At 37.7% G+C, this 18,349-nt stretch overlaps 1 protein-coding gene across 1 annotated transcript in view; it reads left to right on the forward strand.

The window, feature by feature from the left end:
* The window catches only part of ISPD (isoprenoid synthase domain containing), a 112,496-nt gene extending 94,598 nt beyond the window's left edge, over positions 1-17,898 (forward strand). Inside the window, exon 9 of the mRNA XM_009887758.1 lies at positions 17,794-17,898. Coding sequence (XP_009886060.1) covers positions 17,794-17,898 — 105 coding nt within the window. The remainder of the gene's footprint in view (positions 1-17,793) is intronic.
* Positions 17,899-18,349: the final 451 nt, after the last annotated feature.

The raw sequence follows: 18,349 nt of genomic DNA on the forward strand, positions 1-18,349 counted from the left end.
TTAATCCTTTATCTATAACTGTCCAGTTATTTACCTTCTCTTCCAAATACTATTGCAAACAATTCTGATCTTGGACATGGAATAAGTATTAACAAAGGGATCCTTATAAAATAATGGTGGTCTTGTATTCAAAAGTTGACTTTATTCTTACTAGAATTCATTTATTAACCTGTTTTATGTATAAGGATATATATATGGATGGATATATTATCCTTATCAGTAAATTCTGCTGTCATTTAATCACCATTTATACATATACCCCAGGAGGCTGTAGTTCGCTGTTACTTTCAACTCTTACTTTCACTCGCTGTTACTTTCACATTAAATAAAATATGAAAGAGTACCTCTGACTGGTATATAAGCCAGATCTCTCACTTTTTGATGTTGGCTTTGGAATCCAATTCCTACTTTTATTTATGCAATTGGATTATACAGTTCACCTGTTTAAGCTGCACAGTACTGTTCTACCCTCTGTTTTTCATTCTTTAGTTTTCATATGATGCCTCAAGCCACAGTTGCAAAGCAGAATTTGCAAAGGAGAGAGAACAGAGTAGACAACTAGCAGAAGTGGTGAACAAAATGTACTTTGGGTGAATTGCAACATTGTTCATGCTGATGTCTCCTTTTGATGATCTAGCATTTGAAGATGCAGTAGAAATTGTTTACAGTAGAAAACAAAGGTATGCATTTTACATGTTTTATCAAGACTAATTTAAAATATTTTTGATGTACAGATACTTATCAATAATGCTTTGTGTCTAAAAGCCAATAAGATATTTAGAATCCTGTTTTAAGTACAGTATGGATATATTTGTGACAAATGAGCAATTCGTATCAGAAATATTTATACTTTTCCAAGAAAGTTTATGTTTATGGGGTGCCATCAGAGCCTTGCAATGCACTCGCCAAAAGTGCTTCCTCAGTTATTGCACCTGAAATACATGACTGCAGCCTTCGTTATGTGTGACTTCAGAGTATGTATCTACCTACTGTAGGGTTGACTGAGTTTGTCATTACCAACAGTCTTTGCTGGTAGTTTGTTTTGTCCAAAAGTCTTGACGTTCTGTTGATGTTGAATCTTGGGTGTTTCTCTCTAGATAAGGTTGGGCTGACAACCTGGGCAGTAACTAAATAATCTAATTATTATATAATTTTAGTGACATGTGGTGCTTTTCATGTTTTTACAGTTCTTGCAAGAGAAGGAACTGATTCCAAAATAAACTTTAGAAGATTTCACAAGTAACAAACCTTAACTGCAATTGCAAATTGCATAGCAGTTTGAATTACCTTGTAAAGTCTTACTTAGATACAAGGATTCATGGACTCTTTTTTTTTTTTTTTTTTAATGAACACATGTGAATATGTTTCTTGACCCTTTGGTCATGAATTAGCACTGGTTTGTAAATTTGAAATTTTAAAATGTTATATTCAGATTCTAAGTTAACAGATCATATTAGTGCATGATCTATAAACAGTAGGTGCTGGCAGAATCTCACAATCACACGGTACTTCTGCTTTGTAACGCTGTTTATGAGAATCTTTTCTAGTTCTTTTCATCTGAACAGTGCTTTTCTTTGCCTAACAGGTTAAGAATTTGAAAATGAACTGATAGCAATTGCCATTACAAATAGCTTCAGGGTTCTTGATAAAATTTATGTTCTGGAGCTGGTGTGCAATGAGATCATTCACAAATAAGTATGTAGCCTGTTTTCCTTATTCTGAGGTTTATTTTCTATTTTATATCGGTAATATAATCCAGGCATTCCAGTCCAAAACAGTACTTCTTGGGTGGTAAAACTCAATAGGTATTTAGTCTCATGCCTTATAAAGCTACTAGAGGCAAACTATAATTGTCTTGAAATACAATGCCTGTCATAACTTATTACAGTTTATGTATTATCTATTGTGTAAATACAATATTGGTTCCTTTAAACACATCGTGAAGTCACAGCAGAAAGTAACATCACAGTGGCCAACTCTAGGGCTTAGAAAATTGTAGGGTCCATGGCAGCTTTCTCAGAACATTATCAGTTAAGCACATTAAAGGATGGTTTCTATTGACTGATTTGGCTTTAGACCTCCTGATATTTACTGGCTGCAGACTATGAATTTGGTTGCCATGTATATTTACTCAATGTGATAATAGCTGCAGAAACAAGGTTTCCTATACAGAGCTCTTTAAATTCATTATTTCCCTGAGTGAATCCTAATGACATGGAGTGAATCTAGAAATGTTTGGGGAAAGATGATTTTGGCCCTATTACATTTTATTTTATAAATAGCTCTGCATTTTAAAATATGTTCTTTCTGATATTTGTGTTGAATTTTAGAGAGACAAAACTTCCTGATTTATCATTTTAAATGTCATTGCAAAATTATTAATAATGCCCCTAACTGATACTTATTACCATCTTATACAACCACTTTTTTTCTTTTGAGTTTGTTTAAACAGATTAATTCTAGTGTATATTCATAAGGCTTTGAGATGGTCATGAACAGCAAAAATTAAAATTGGCACTTCAAATTTCCATCCTACTAATAGAACCATATAAATTGTATTTGAAACATTTTAAAAAATGGAAAAATAAGTCAGATATTCTAGTATCGGTCAGAATACTACTCTTGGTGTGTTGTATATTCATAACCACTATGAAAGATTCACCAGTGGGCTTGGACCTAATGAGTCTCTATATAAAAGCAAGGTGTATGTCTTGAAAGTGTAGCTTTTGGATTCTTGGGAAAAGCTGAACTATTTGCTTATATTGTCCAGGATATTGGTAAAGACAGCAAAGATTTGAAAAACATTTCAAAAGTTTAAGGGGAGTGGAAGACAGGAAGTTTTTTTCTAATGGATGTTTCTATTATAATATGCAGTTCATGTAAAAATATGTGCTGCAACATCAGTGTTATAAGAAAATAACTGAGGCATGAAGACGAAAATACTTTTTCAGATGAAGGTTAGGCTAAACAATTTGGGAAATCCTTTCTGCTACTGTCAGATCTCGTTAAAGGAGAGGATACGTGGAAACCAATAGGAAATAATCAGAAAGCAGTAACTGAGAGAATGAGGATTTTAAATGCCCATCTTTGGACTACAGCAGGTCCGTAGACAGTCTCACACACAAGACAGCCTGTGTTTTGCTTAATGGATCTTGAAGGGAACACGTAGCTCTGTTTCTTAGTAGATTTGGTTGACTGGGATAATGGAATCGCACTTTGTGCATATAAAAGGATATTCAGCAGCAAACGTTAACGCAAAAGTTCCTAATACAGTAAGCTTCGAGAAAATAATAGAAAGTTAATCTCAGTAGTTAATGTGAAGGAGCCATTGTGACTGAGGACAACTAGGAGTGTTAAGAGACGAGGCTGTGGCACGTACATTGTGCTGCAGACGTAGTTCTGCTTACTGAATAGACAGCAGATTTATGAAGTAGAACATGCAGGGTAAAAGCTGAGGCCAAGAGCAGGCACAAGGGAATACAGTTTGTTGAAGACAAAAGAGAAATTGAGTCAAGAGAGGCATTAGTGGAAATGGAGTCTGAGATTACTCCTTTTGTCCAGAGGAAACTTTTAAAACTTGTCCATGAAAAGCCAAACCACACATTCATCTAATCAATACAGGCTGAGGAGATGAACAATGTGAAATCGTTGCTCATGTAAAAAGATACATGCAGTTCTAAATGCAGCTGTGAACTTGGAATACCGAAGATGGAAGGAAAAGAAAAGTGAGTCGAAGTCAGAGAAAGAGTAAAAGTTGTGCTTTCTAGTTGAAGCACCAGGAGATTTGTTCTTAACTAACACCTAATTTATTTGAGCAGCTGAACTAGTTTTTAGTTCTGGATTAGGCTTAAACAGAGCTACATTCCTCTTCTTTTTAACCAAACAAATCTATGGTATAACACCTCTGCAGGCTGTAATAGCTGGGCTCACACAGTGGGTGCTCAGATTCGTGTCTGTGCCATCCAGTGTTCTCACCTGAGTAACTCGGAGTTAATTGCTCAGGAGCTGTGGATATCAAGACCAGAACCCAACAAAATTAAGCTACTATGTTTCCCTTAGACATAAATGTTGTTACAATACAGTTTTTACAAAAAAGTAATGACTTTTAAAAATAAATTTAAAATTCTTCTGTAGTCTTATGTCCAGGATCTGTAATGATTAACTGCTGTCAAAATTACTATCAGATTGAAAACTACTTAGTGTTCTGCTTGCTTTCATTTTTGACATTATATTCAGAAAATAATCCAACAATTTTGTTAAGTCCTCTAAATTATTCTTGAGTTTATTTTAAATATTATTGCCAATTAACATATTTTAAAGCACTTTAGAGATCCTGCAAGTGAATTATACAGGTATTTACTTAATATCCAATATCATGATTCTTGCATCACTTCTAAGTATTGGCGACAGTTATATTTAGCTGAATATTCAGCTTTTTTAGGGAAAGCTGAAAAACCAAAACACTCCACATGCAGGCAGTCTACAAGACATTAATATCACTTCTTTTACCTTACTGTCTTGGAAGACTGGCAATCCCCTTTCTTATGATAAAGACTAGTGCCCACCACTGTGAAAACAGCACTGGTCACACTTGTTCTCAGCCCACCGATTTCAATTAGCTTTGGATGACCCAAATTTTAAAGTGAGGAGTAAGTGATGTGGTAAACTCTTACACATCGTGTTTAGTCATGCCCTTGGAAACTGTCATAAATAGTTTCTTAATCAAATGCCTATTACAAGAAGATACTAGGGAGAACTGAACTTATCTTTGCAGACAGTCACAGACATATTTAAAGTTACAAGTAGGCACAAGATGGTTTTAGGATGTTTTGAAAGGAAACTTTGGTAACAATTTAATTGAAAGTGTTAAAGGCTGTAAAACATAGACTCTTCTGTTATGCAACTCAAGATGCAACATACCTGAAGGATAAGCTTAACACTGAATGCTAATCTCATAAAAAGAGATGTGTTCATAGCTACCAAAGTATTTCATCTGTTTTATTTTTAATAAAACATCTTAATTATGGAGTACAGTTAGCCATCTGCTGAAGCAAACTTGTTCCTTTATTTCTTTATTCTTTTTCTTTCTCCTTTTTATTCTAATTCTTTTAACAGTTTTAAAATAGCCATTCTTCTAAAAGCACAAAACAATATTTTTTTTGTTATTTTACAAGAGTTTTATCACTTGGATATATTTTCACGTTGAGTGCCTTTGTTTGTATATAGACAGGCTATTGTGTTAGATGGTTTGGGCTGATATTAGTTGGCAGAAAGAAAGAGAAGCCTGTCTTGGCAAACCCTGATTTTTATGTAAGAGAACATCTGTGAGCTCTATCATTGTGGTGTAGCTAGACTCTCATAGCCTAAAAGAAAACTAGAATCTAAACACAAGCATAAATTTGTGAAGATTATACATTTTGAGCTTAAGGATAAGGATTTACTGGAGAACCCTGAGGAACGTTACTAACAGCTTTATCGGTTTGCTGCATTTTAGCTACAAGGCAAGCTATGGCCCTTCTGCCTTCCTGTCACTGGGCTTTGTACTCAAAGTGGTTTTTTTTTTAAACTGGCTATTTGCCCTCCAACTATGTGATGGTTTAATCAGTAGCTAGTGGCAGGAGAGACTCCTCCATGTGATTCAAGCTGTGGAGGGATGATCAGGTGGAGGCCCAAACTCAGAACAGCCATCACAGCATGAGCTACTAAAGGGCTGCAAAAACCAGCTGAGAAAGTGAGTCAGTGTATGTGTGATTAGTCCATGCTGACATTTTGTGCTGCTCCAGTCATACTGCTGGCAAGTTAGCTAGCTTGAGGATTGTATCTTTAAAAATTGCACTGTACCCCTCAGCCCCGTCCATCAGTCACGGTGTGTCCGGTGCTCGCCACTCCTCTCAGCTACTCGGTGAAAAGTGAGGATTTTGCCACAGTGGTTTCCTGGTGTGTTTTTATGATTCTTCTCTGACCCATCTGTTGGATTGGACACGGGCTGTTTGCAGCTGCTTTCTGAACCCAGTGCCTCTGCTCACACCAGACTTCAAGGACCATCTTTTCTTTAGGATTAAGTATTCAAAATTTACGTGCTCCCTTCATTGCTTAGCTGAAAACTTTAACATGGGTAAGTGCTCTATTTGCACTGGCTTTAGGCTATTGAACTAAGGAGGACAAAGAGATAGAGAATAGATAAATTAGGAGCGTGGATCAACAGTTTTAGCAATTATTATTATTTCCTCATGCGTACTGGGTTAGGTTTCATTCAGTTCGTGCCCTGGGGTGGTGCTCAGATAAACTGTCCAGTCTTCAGTGTGTAGGTAAACATTGTGTAGGCAACATACCTGAAAGAAAACAATAGAGGCAAATACACTTTCTCCACTCACAGCAGTTTTGAGTGTATTTGAGTATATTTGAGTGTATTTGACTGTGTTTAGAGCTCCTTTGCTCATAGAATTATTTGTGCTTGCAAGCAATGCAAGTTCCTGTCCTGCTTATTGCATCCACTGCATGAAGACTGCTTTGGAGCAGGGAACAAATTCATGTTCTGTGCAAAGAGATGTTGAGAACAATCAGAATTACCAGAAAATTAATGTATTAATACGTCATATTGGTGTGAGAGACAAAGGAAATGAATCTTTATTAATAACTTGTGTTGTAACTTGTTTTTCCCTTGCTGACTACTCTCCTCTTACTCTCCAAGGAAAGATGTCACCTCATGTCCTTGTAAATTTTTGTCTCATTTCTGGACACTTATTCATCAGTCTGGTATTTTTATTTTTTTGGGAAAGTAGAGTAGCTTGGCCTTACATAAAAGTCTTGAGTTGTAAGGAATTTATTTTTTTCTGCCTTCCAGTAGGCTGTCGACCCTCAGCTGTAGATAGAAAAAGAAATCAGAGATGGGATACAAACTATGCCTAAACTTCATGCAAATGTGGTCAAAGAAGTAGAATTTGAGTGATGAGATGAAAGATGTAGGATGGACATTCAATTTTAAATGTTAAGGGTATTTTCAAATTTCAGTGTGTAACCTAAACAACAAGTTTTTATGATTTATTCTGCAATCAGTCCCTCCTCACAGAATGATGAGATGATGCAACTTGAGAGCCACTTGCAAGCAACTAGCTAGATTCAATTAAGAGTATCAAATCAGGGAAATCTGTGATATCCAATGCTTAATGACGAGGTTCTGCACAGCTGCACCCTCTCACTGTGTCTTACTGCCCGAAACACTGACATTTGAGTTACTTTAAAGCTGCTTTTGAGATTCTAAGAGAACAGTTTAAAAACAGTTAAATACTAGGTCTTTTGTAGCAAAATAACAGAGTTTAAAGTTGAATTTCAGTCTCTGCAACTGCAAAGCAACTGGGCTCATAATACTGTAGTTACTTTGGTTTGTATTTCTGTAACCAAGACTGGAATGTGGCCTTTACCCCACTGAACTGATATTATCATCCTAAAAGTTTGGAAGCCACAAAACTGGGATGTGAACAATAGCCCAACACATGTGTACGCATACTTTGCCCCTCAGAATCTCTTGGTTTTTGTTTATTTCTTTTCCCAAAGGAGAAGTTTTAATTTTGCTTTTTAGTAGGCTATACAGTTTTTCCTCTGAACCATCTCAAATAAATGATCTGTAATCAAGAGGAATGTTTCCAATCAATTAGTTACTGCAGCCGTGTGCTTGTATTTCAGATTCTTCACAGTCTTTAGGAGTTGTATAATGAAGATTTTAATGACTAAACAGAACGCGTATATTGAAATGGTGGAAGCATGAATATGAATATTATGAATAGCTGGATGTCCATTATGCATAATATTCCATATGAAGTTAGCACCTATAGGAGGGGAGAAAAGTGTGCTTTAGACTGACAGAGTGGAAAGAATGCTCACATTTCCTCTGCACTGATTTTCAGCATCCCCCAGGAGATTCACATGCATCGCTCATGCTTTCCAAAGACCTTCCCATTTTGCCACAGTCACTAATTAAAATTTGCCCAGTCTTTCTGTATAACACTGATAATCACAATCACAAATTGTATGTCACAAATTATATGAAACTGCTCCTGCACATTTGTATGCAAAATTCTGTAACCTGTGATAGCGAAGGTGTTTAATGTCTTGTACTGCATATTAGGAACGTAGATGTTTGCAAACTAATGTGTTCATATGTTTCTTGAAAAGTGCAGTCTATGTTTTCAATACAAAATGGGACAGAAAGGAAAATCCTGTAATATCAACATACACAGTGTTAAATTTGCCATAAAATATGTACTTTTCTTCTGTTGCTAGAAGTTTACATGAAGAAGTGCTGTATTGTTTTCTGTGTCCCCATTAGGTAGGTTTTGTCAGATCCTAAGTAAGGATGGCATAGTGCTCTAAAAGCAAAGAGAAAAATTCAGGTATGCGATACTTGCCTTTTTATAACTTTACAATTACACTGATGACCTCAGATCTCACTGGGTAGAAGTGTCCTACTTGGTTCTTTGAAGTTTTGGGTTTTTTTTACCTGCAGTGTATGGCACAGTTTGACTATCGGATAGAACCTCTGGCATTGATACTAATCTCTCCTGATCTTTAGCAATGGCATGTATTTATATATTTTGAGGATTGAGATAGGTGTGTACTTAATCTTTTATCTCTGTCATTTCTTCTTTTCCCCTTTCTCCTACCTTGTTCCCCCGCCACTTCTCTCAGTCTTCCCTACATACACATTTTTGCCTTCCTACTTACTGCTGACTTGGGCTAAAACACTAGTCATTGAGTGAAAGTGAGCTTGAAAGTGCTGTATTTCTCAGCTGATAATAGGGGAAGACCAGCTAAACTGTGCTGAAGTGCTTCTGCCCTGTTACTAGCCCCATGTGTCAAATGCACTCATACGTGATTCGTAGCTGCTCCGTCTTCGCTTGGTGCCTTGTGTACAGCAACAGTCTGTAAATGATTTGCATGATTGCGGTGTTATGTTTTGCAGGAGGCCAGCACTACTTAACCCGTTTTTTCTGCGTGTTTGTGTGTGGTGGGTCTGCTACGTACTCCTGGCCGCCTGCAAAACTTAACACCGCAGCCCATCAAAGTATTTATAGACTCTCACAGTGGAACAGGCAGCAGAGGATCCACCGTACATACACACGGAGGGAAACGCTATTATATGCTGCTGCTGTGTGGAAGGCTTGAATCCCACTCCCCCATGAATTTGTCAGTGCTATTGGATTGATCCAAAGCTTTCTGAAACCAGAAGAAAGACTTGCCACAGCTTCACTCAACTTCAGCCCAATCTTGGATTTTCAGCAGCTTGTAGTGCTGCTTGTCAGAGGAGAAAGCACGTCTCCTGTGCCTCAGGAACATTTCACTTTCTCTATATTGAAAGTGAAGAAACATTTCTTCCTGCCCCTGAAAAACCCTTATGGTGTGTTTTACAAGGTTACCAGAGTGATACCTCATAGGGCCTGTAAGTAGTACAGTAACATATATTAACGTGAATACATTTCATATTACAGTCTCATTTAGTAACATACTGTAATAAGAGACCACCTCTAAGAAACCTCAAACACATAATATACCTTTGCAGACAACCACATCTGTTAAATGGCTTATTTCTGCCAGTATTTTTGTACCAGTCCCATACAGGTGGCAGAATTGGCTGCTAACTCGAGCATTAGGTAGCTTTTTGAACAACTTAGAGGGAAAAATGGTTGACAGACCTACTGGCGTACTCGCTCTTGCCAAGAGCTTAGATCAGATAGTAGGTGGTGAATGAAAACTCTTGCTTAAGCTGCAATGACTGAATGTGCTGAAAATGCTCTTCATAACAAACTTTTCAGACAATTTTTTTGTCCGGGAATTTTTATTGGTTATTCAGTATGATCACACTAACAATTTTTCATACAGGGACAAAAAAAGTCTTGGAGAGGACAAGAACAGCGAAATACAAAGTCTAGCTCTGCAGATGACAGAGGCATTGGCACCAAGCTCATGTCTGTTCCAAACATCATTTGTCCATTTTACACCAAAAGAGCAACCTTTTGGAGCAAAAGTTAGAACAGAGCTTTCACTTGCTCCCCAGGGGTCTGGACTAGCATCTAGGCTGGCGTCATGTCATCTTTCTGTTGTGATACAGCAACTGTACGTAGAACGGGTATTCTTCCAAAGGAATTCTAACCCCAATCGGAAAAAAAAATAAAATTGTGAGCTGGGGGATGGAGTAATGACCTCACACAACGAAAGGAACTGAACCCGTCACCTACTTGTTGCAGAACATGTAGGTAATGGAGCTGTTTTAAAACTGTTGGTTTAGAGGAATTCTATCTCTTCTGTTCATACTAGCGAAAGGAATTAATCCTATTTGGGTTTTTGTTTGTTTGTGCAGTTTTGTTGTTTTTTTTTTTTAACAAAAGAGAGATGTTTACCTTGAATTTTAAATCTGGGAATCTTGGGTGAAAAGATACACACAATAGCATTAGGGACATAATCCTTACAGACTCAAGGAGACTTAAAATATTCGTATGTCCTCTGTGTATCCACACAGTCATTTTAAATGTTGATGGCTCTACATTTTCTTGGGACAAACTATAAGAGGCATGGTTGAGCAATGGTATAGGAGAGAGAGATAGAGTGCAGTATTACATATTTATGCACGATTTATCTGAGTTTGACTGTAGCATGGATGTACAACTGTTTCACTGCAGGGAATTAATTCAGATCTGTCAGTGTTCATGAACTAAGAGGTCCACTAGGCTCCATTAGTACAGATACAATTTGGTTCTTCCAGTGCAGCTCATCTCTTTTCTCAATTCTCTATTGCATCCCGAGTATCTAGATTTCTAAATGATTTCTATTTTGAGGAGTATCCACTAATGAAGAATTGATTGCATTTTCTTAGTTCAGAAAAAGGCGCAAGGCTGTGTATCCAGAGGTTCAATTGTGAATCTCCTGGAGTAAATTTGAACCCAGCTACCTATCTGAACTCAAACGCTACCTTAATTATTTCTGTATTACTTGAAAGGAAAGCCAAAAATATTCAGAGAAATAGTTTTCTTATCTTTTAGAATGATCTGCATAGCTATCTTCTTATAGAGGTAACTAGCTGCATTGATATTATGTATGAGATGTCACTTATCAATAGATCCTTTGGCACACAGATTTAAAAATGTGATGTGGAAGCATTTTAAGAAGAAAGGAGACTTCATCTTAATTTGTACTGTTACAGAAATGGAGGTTGCTTTAGTATGTGGATGCATGCCACTACATATTTTGAGTAGGAAAAAATGCTTCTTCATGAATCTACCAGAGAATTCCTCATGGTGAAATTAGAATAAACACCAAGCCATGTTACACGATGAATTTTTAGTAGTGGAAAAAACCCCCAGTCCCTGTTCAGGTCATCTTTTAAAGTTAAAAAAAAAAAAAAAAAAAAAAGTCGAAGATTAAAATTTCAAGTGTTGTGGTTTTTGAGGCTAGATTCTCTACTCAGTTTCTCTGAGTGCAAATAAAACACTGTCAGTATGTGACATCAGGCGAGTTTTGGAGACACCTCGTATAGCCTTAGTATAAGTTGCAGCATCCCGTGGAGTTCTAAATTAACAACAGCTCCTCTTGTACTGCCAATGTAGTGTTTTGCAAGATGCTTGCCAGAACACAACTTCCAGGGAAGCTGTGGATGCCCCATTCCTGGAAGTGTTCAAGGCCAGGCTGGATGGGGCTTTGAGCAGCCTGGTCTAGTGGAAGGTGTCCTTGCCCATGGCAGGGGGGTTGGCACTAGCTTTAAGGTCCCTTCCAGCTCTAACCATTCTAGGATTCTATGAACACAGACTATTTCAGCCCCTTTCTCTTCCACTCATGCCTTGTGGTGTCCCTGCAGTGCACCCAGGGCCCACCCTGCGAAAGGGAGCAGAGGACATGCTCCATCACATGGTCCTTCTGCTGGCTCCAGCCTTTTTCCATAAGGTGGCAGGAATGTGCGCTACAGCATGAGTGCTGTCCTGTGGTGTGGTTCATCCCTCTCTCCTTCTCTGTTTTGGTTGGAAAGGTGCCTATGAAGCAGTTAATCTTTTTTTTTTTTTTTTTTAAATCACTGTGTTTATGTGGTAGCTATGTGGGATTCGTGCCTAATTCTGGGGGGGATTATTTGATCATCGCTCTATGTATCCTTGATGCATTTGGGTAGGGAACGGCACAACTGCCACTTCCCAGCGATACTTAGGCTACATCCATACTGCTACGTGAAACAGGCCAGGGATGGTTCTCTTGTCCTAGGGCTAAAAAGCACAGCATGCCTCATGTCCATATGGCTAAGTTCTCGTTTTCCCAAAAGAGGGTGGCCTCATTCAGCCTGTCCCTTGGGAGCAGTCCCTGGCCTGTGCTGTCCCCTGAACCATGCCCAGCCATTGTCTGGGAACATGTTAGCTGGCAGGAGCCAAAACTGTGCCAGGGACCGGGCTTACAATGGAACAGCAAAGGCAGGGGCATCCCAGTGCATGCCCTGGCCCTCTTTCCGTTCCTGGTACCAACGTAACCGTATTCATATTGATGTTCCCTACGTTCAGCAGCGTCTTTTAAATCATGTTTTCAGGTTTCCCGTCAGCCATATAGTCTGCGCTGACATTACAGTTCTATTCGTTTTTAAAAACTGTATTAAATGGAAAGTCAAGTAATATTACAGCAAAACAGCATGCAAATAATGGAACACAGCTGTTTTATTCTTTTGGAAGGATGCAGTAAAAGGCAGAGGTAATACCTGCACAGGCTTTTATTTTTATTTTTTTTTACCTAAAAAGGGTAGTATGTGTTTTTCAAGCGATGCTTAAACTGAACTAGTACATATGTAAATTGAAGCATGCATATATGTGTAGTTCCAGCTGGGGAAAAAAAAAATCCTAAACAGATTGAAGCAAGGAAATGAATCGTTAGGGCGATGTCAGTAAATATTCAGATATGCTCACAGTTTCCTAAATAAATGCACATTTGTAAAATATCAGATTGCATATTCCAAACACAACTTTAACTCTGTCCCTGTATCCATTCCCAGTCTTATTCTGCAGACCAGAAAACCCCTACAGTCAGTAACTCTACATCAAATAAATTCTGAATATGAGTTACAACCATCACACAATATGGTTATGTTGGAATATTCTTACTATTTAATAACAGACAAAGTGGATATTTTATTTTGGAATCAAAGTGCTGTTATGTGGATTTATGGTTTATAAGGTTGGCAGTGTTTCTGAGTACTTTCTTTTCCAAAGAACATAAATATAAAGTGGTAAAAGTTTTGTTTTTAGCTTATAAATGCAGTTAATCATCTGTTCAAACAATAAAAAATTCTATTTATTAATGGCCAAGAAATGTTAGGGGGTTTTGGTTTTTCTTTTTTACAAGAGACTCATTTTAATCGCTGGATGGAATGAATAGACAGTGAATATCACAGTGGTTTAGGGGGGATCATGGCACACCAGTTGATCATGTGGAAATTCAGTCATTAATCCATTAAAATCGTTAGTGCCTCCGAGTCTTATTTAAAGGTCACGGTCTTTTTTTAAGGATTTCGTTAATGAGGGAAAGAACTATTCGTGTTTGATCCATCCAGCGCGTGCACGGATATGCGCTCGCTGACTAGCCTGCTGAAGTATGTTCTCTGCTTGGAATTTGCAACGCTGAGCAGTGGGTGGGCAATAACGTGCAAGAGCTCTTGTGGGCTACATGAGGATTTGTATTGATCGTTCTGTTCTTACATCCTGTTTTTTATCATGGTTACAATATATGCAAACACGGCAGGCAATTAGACATGTGAAGACCTGGTTCGGCTTGATTATTTGACTTCCTGCAACTAATAATGAGATTTTTGAAAGATTTAGTGCTGTGCCATTGAATATAAAAGAGGAGCGGAGGCCTGTGTGTGCAATGGAGTTAGGTGTGGTAGATTAAATTTGTCCTGGCATTCTTATTGAAGCCTCCCTGTAGGCACTATCAGCTGTAATCAGCGCTGTTGCCAGAAATAACATTGCAGTGTCAGAAACATGAGTGTTTTAAGGGCATAGCCAGGGGACTTAATGTGTTCACTTATTTGTTTAACTTTAAATTAATAAAGACCCACAAGATTCCTTTTATTTCCTGGGTTGTTGTTGAATTCTGTCATTTCAATTCTTTTTAATATTCTTCATTAGATATAACTTAACTATTGCGTCAGTCAGCGTTATGCCTACACTTTGAACAACGTGTTCTCTTTGAGTTGCTAAAATTTCTTTTTCTGTTCTCTTTTTCTTGGTAGTAAAGACTAGAAATGATCAACAAAAGTTATCAATTCTGCACAGGCTATGACCATCGGATACTACAATAGTGATTCCTAGCATAAGAGCGAGTTTTGATTCTCAGAAAGATACAGGATATACAATGATTTTGAAATTCCTGGAAGAGTCCCATTTTTTGCATTATTTACTATCTCTTTCCAGTAAAACTGTGGCTGGGAGAATAAAGCAAGTTAAAAATGGCACATACTTGACCTTTGTGGCACTGATTTCTCCTGCGCGCAGAGGCAGGCTCGTAGGCCAGGTGCGGGCCACTGCTAAATGAATAGGTGACCCTGAGATCAGACTGGGACAGTGGTACCGGGAAGGAGCAACAGCATAAATCTAAAAATCAGGAACCCCTATGATAAATACTTTAAAGAATTGCCCTTTTGAACACTTCAGTACATGCTTCACAATGTCATTTAACCATCAACGATAACTCTATTAAATTCAGAATATCTTTTCTATTACATTTGTTACCTTAAATAAGATAATGTATATTCACTTAAAGAATACAATTCTGGTTATTTGCAAAAAACAGACCTACAGGGACCAGTCCTGCACAGGGGCCAATCCTGTATGACAGTTCATTGCTCCTGCCGTTGTATTCATTGATTCTAAGAAAGACAGGAATCAGAATAGTATTAATAATCAGATTATTAGTTATTTTAATTTGTGCTGCTTAGTTTTTGTGTTTCTCTTTTTGAACAAATTGCAATTCACCAGTTGATTTCAGTGTGGTTTATAGATTGCTTCTGCATGCGCGTTTCTGTACACATCACTGTGCCGCATTGCCTGGGTCACAAATATGGTTCATAATTTTTTGTTCCTTCAGAACATGGAAATTAGCACTAAAGCCTCAGGTTTAGCTTTAGAAAAAGCTTTTTTCAGTCTAAAGGAATCTTATGGTGTCACTTTCATTCTCTTCTGCGAAAGTTAAGTTTCTTTCTCTTGCTTCCTTTTATGTTCAAAAACTTAAATAATTTATTACTGCAAAGGAATGTGTACTGAATCCAGTAACCAACAGAGGATGTGGAAAGATTTATTGGAAGAAACATTAAGAACATTCCTGGCCAGGTGTATTTTTTTTCTTTTTTGTGAAATGTGAAAAAAAAAATACACACCTCCAGCCAACTTCAGATATGGCTGGAAGCCCATTTGGAAAACAGTGTCTGTAATTGTGAAGTGCTTCTCGAGACCAACTGAACAAAAAGCAATGAGGGGCGCAAAGAGATTGGCACTGCTGAGTATCAATAAATGCGTTGCTCGATCTTGAAAGCGACTGCAGCGTTTGCCGTCTGAGTGGGTGTATGCACAGGACTTCTGCTCTCCTGGTACATTGTACAGCAATTTGTACCCAAGGGAAATGAGGGTGTGAAACCCCTACCAACTTGGAGTAGCGCATCCTGACTTCCTCTTTGTACCCTCAGTCCACCACAAAAGGTACTGGAGGAGCAAGTCCTGGGTACACTTCTGCGCTCCTTGCTGACCTGAATGGGACGTGTCACTCAGTAAACAGCAAGACACAGCTGTGGTGAACATTTTTACTCCAAGACAATCTTTTAGACCACTAGTGAATAATTTTAATGCATATGAGAATATATAACATGAGTTTGTGAGGGGTGTAATCTTTTGGGAGTTTACAAATTCTAACAGCTTGTTTAGATCGTAGAATGGTTTAGGTTGGAAGGGACCTTAAAGATCATTTAGTTCCAACCCTCCTGCCATGGGCAAGGACACCTCTCACTAGACCAGGTTGCTCAAAGCCCCATCCAGCCTGGCCTTGAACACTTCCAGGGATGGGGCATCCACAACTTCTCTGGGCAACCTCTTCCAGTGCCTCACCACCCTCACAGTAAAGAATTTCTTCCTAATGTCTAATCTGAATCTGCCCTTTCAGTTAAAAACCATTATCCCTCGTCCTATCACTACACTCCCTGATAAAGAGTCCCTCCCCATCTTTCCTGTAGTCCCCCTTTGAGTACTGAAAGCTGCTATCATTTTTTTGGATAAAAATTTAGTCACATGCAATTATCGTTCTTCCAGCAATGATACAAGAATCAGGTATAAACTAGCTATTTCTAATACTGTCCATTTACCTCTCTAGCATTTTTCCTGTCATTTACATAAAGCAGAATGTTAATAAGAGCATTATAAAATATTATGCTACATATTTTAGTGTTCCAGCGATACTTTTCCCCTATCAATTTTTCCTTCAACCCCAGCATTTTGCTCTCCAGCTCTGCTCTGTACGAGTTGAACAGGTACCTCAGCAGTGGCCTTAAAAAGCAGTGATTAACATTATGTTTTTGTGTAAGTTGTTGAAACCATTTCCTCTTTCTCCATTAATCCAAGTGTCTTAAACATGTCATCTACAAATTATTCCTTGATGCAGCATCTTGGAAAAGTTGTGGACGCCGTACCTGCATCCTGTTTTCCGTGTATGCAGGTCTCATGTGGCAGGACCCTAATGATGGAGTTTCCTTGATCTGTCCAATAATCTGTTCTATTGTATGCCAGTCCTCACTGTCAAAACACTTTCCTGACTTCTTGTATCCCAGTTTAAGTTCCCTTAAGCCTACAGCTTCCAGTTTTATCCATTGTGGGTACGGAGGACAGCTCTTGCTTTCTCTTTGTAGCTTCCCTTCTGTATTTGAAACTCTTCTAGATTCTCCCTAGGGTTTTGTAGACCTTTCTTTTTCTCTGTTGCTTCACAGAAATTGTTCCCTCCTATTTCTCTCCCCAGGGGTGTGTCTATGCCTGGCTACACCTATTGATGTTTTCCCAGTGTGCAAATTAAAATGTTACTGGTAGCAAGAGGCCAACCTTTTATAGTCAATACAATTAAGAAAACTTGGCAATTAGACAAAGGACTCTTTCAAATGTGAGCTAGAGTGCTCAGTTAGAAGCACAGAATCAAAGTCTCATTTTATTACTTCTTCCTGTGTTGGTCTCTATACTTGCCTATCAAATCCAGACTATTTTTTAACGTTATTTGATACAAAGATCAGCCTAAACCACTGAAGTCCCAGTGCTTAAGTGCCTTTCTGAGTTTAAAAGTAGTTTGTAGACTACACATGGGATTCAGTAGATGCTTAAAGTTATAGGTCTTTAACTACGCTACTCAATTAAATCCTCAATTTTGTTCTGATGTTTTCAAACCCAAAATTTTGACTACCTTTTAGATTTTAAAAATCACTTAGGAAGCAAGTGACAGAAACAAGCTTCTGTTTTGGTGGTCTCTGGATAGATGGCATTAATTCTAGCAGTTAAAATGCATTCCTTTTTAAAAAACAATTTTGCTTTTTAAATCATCATGGAGATTGGAGAATGGATATTACTACGAAATTGTGTTTCCTTAAAGTATAAGTTTTAGAAGTTCTCCTAATAAGTGCAAATAAATATATATTTTTTCAACAATCATATGGTAATTTTGCATACTTGAAAATAGTTTTTAAATAGTTACTTTTTCCACTGTTGTTAATGTATTGTTTCTTCCACTTCTTTTTTCTTTTCTTCCCAGGACCATTTGCTGCTTCAGGAGACAGTAAATTCTGCTGCTGCCCTTATCATGGCAGTAATAAAGGACAGAAACCCGGAGCTGACTGGGCAACTGTTGGTAGCATAATACCATAAATCATGTGTAGCTTTTGGAAACATTTCTTTTTGATCGTCCATTCACTAAAGGTCTTGAATCATTTTACCCTTTGATGAAAACTCTGGATTTATGACATTTATTGTTAAGATCTTTTAACAACATATTTTTGATACTTAAAATGCAAGTATGATATTATGTATAAATTGTAAAATGAAATATAAATCATTTTGAGATACACTGGATACATACTGTGAGGAGTGATATGGAAATGTTTTTGTGAGGTACTGATCATTCAACAAGGTGCAGAGAGGACACCAAAGCATTCAGTCTTCATGCAGATTTGTCTTTAACCTTGCACGTGTATCATACTCTAGGACTGCATGAATGAAATTTGATTTAAGACAAAATAATCCTAAAGCACAGCTCTTGGTTTTTATATGAAATTATTTAAAAATTGCTGCTATACCTATTAGTGAATGTA

The sequence above is a fragment of the Charadrius vociferus genome, unplaced genomic scaffold (genome assembly GCF_000708025.1).
Source record: "Charadrius vociferus isolate BGI_N301 unplaced genomic scaffold, ASM70802v2 scaffold551, whole genome shotgun sequence".
In the NCBI taxonomy this organism is placed as follows: Eukaryota; Metazoa; Chordata; class Aves; order Charadriiformes; family Charadriidae; genus Charadrius; species Charadrius vociferus.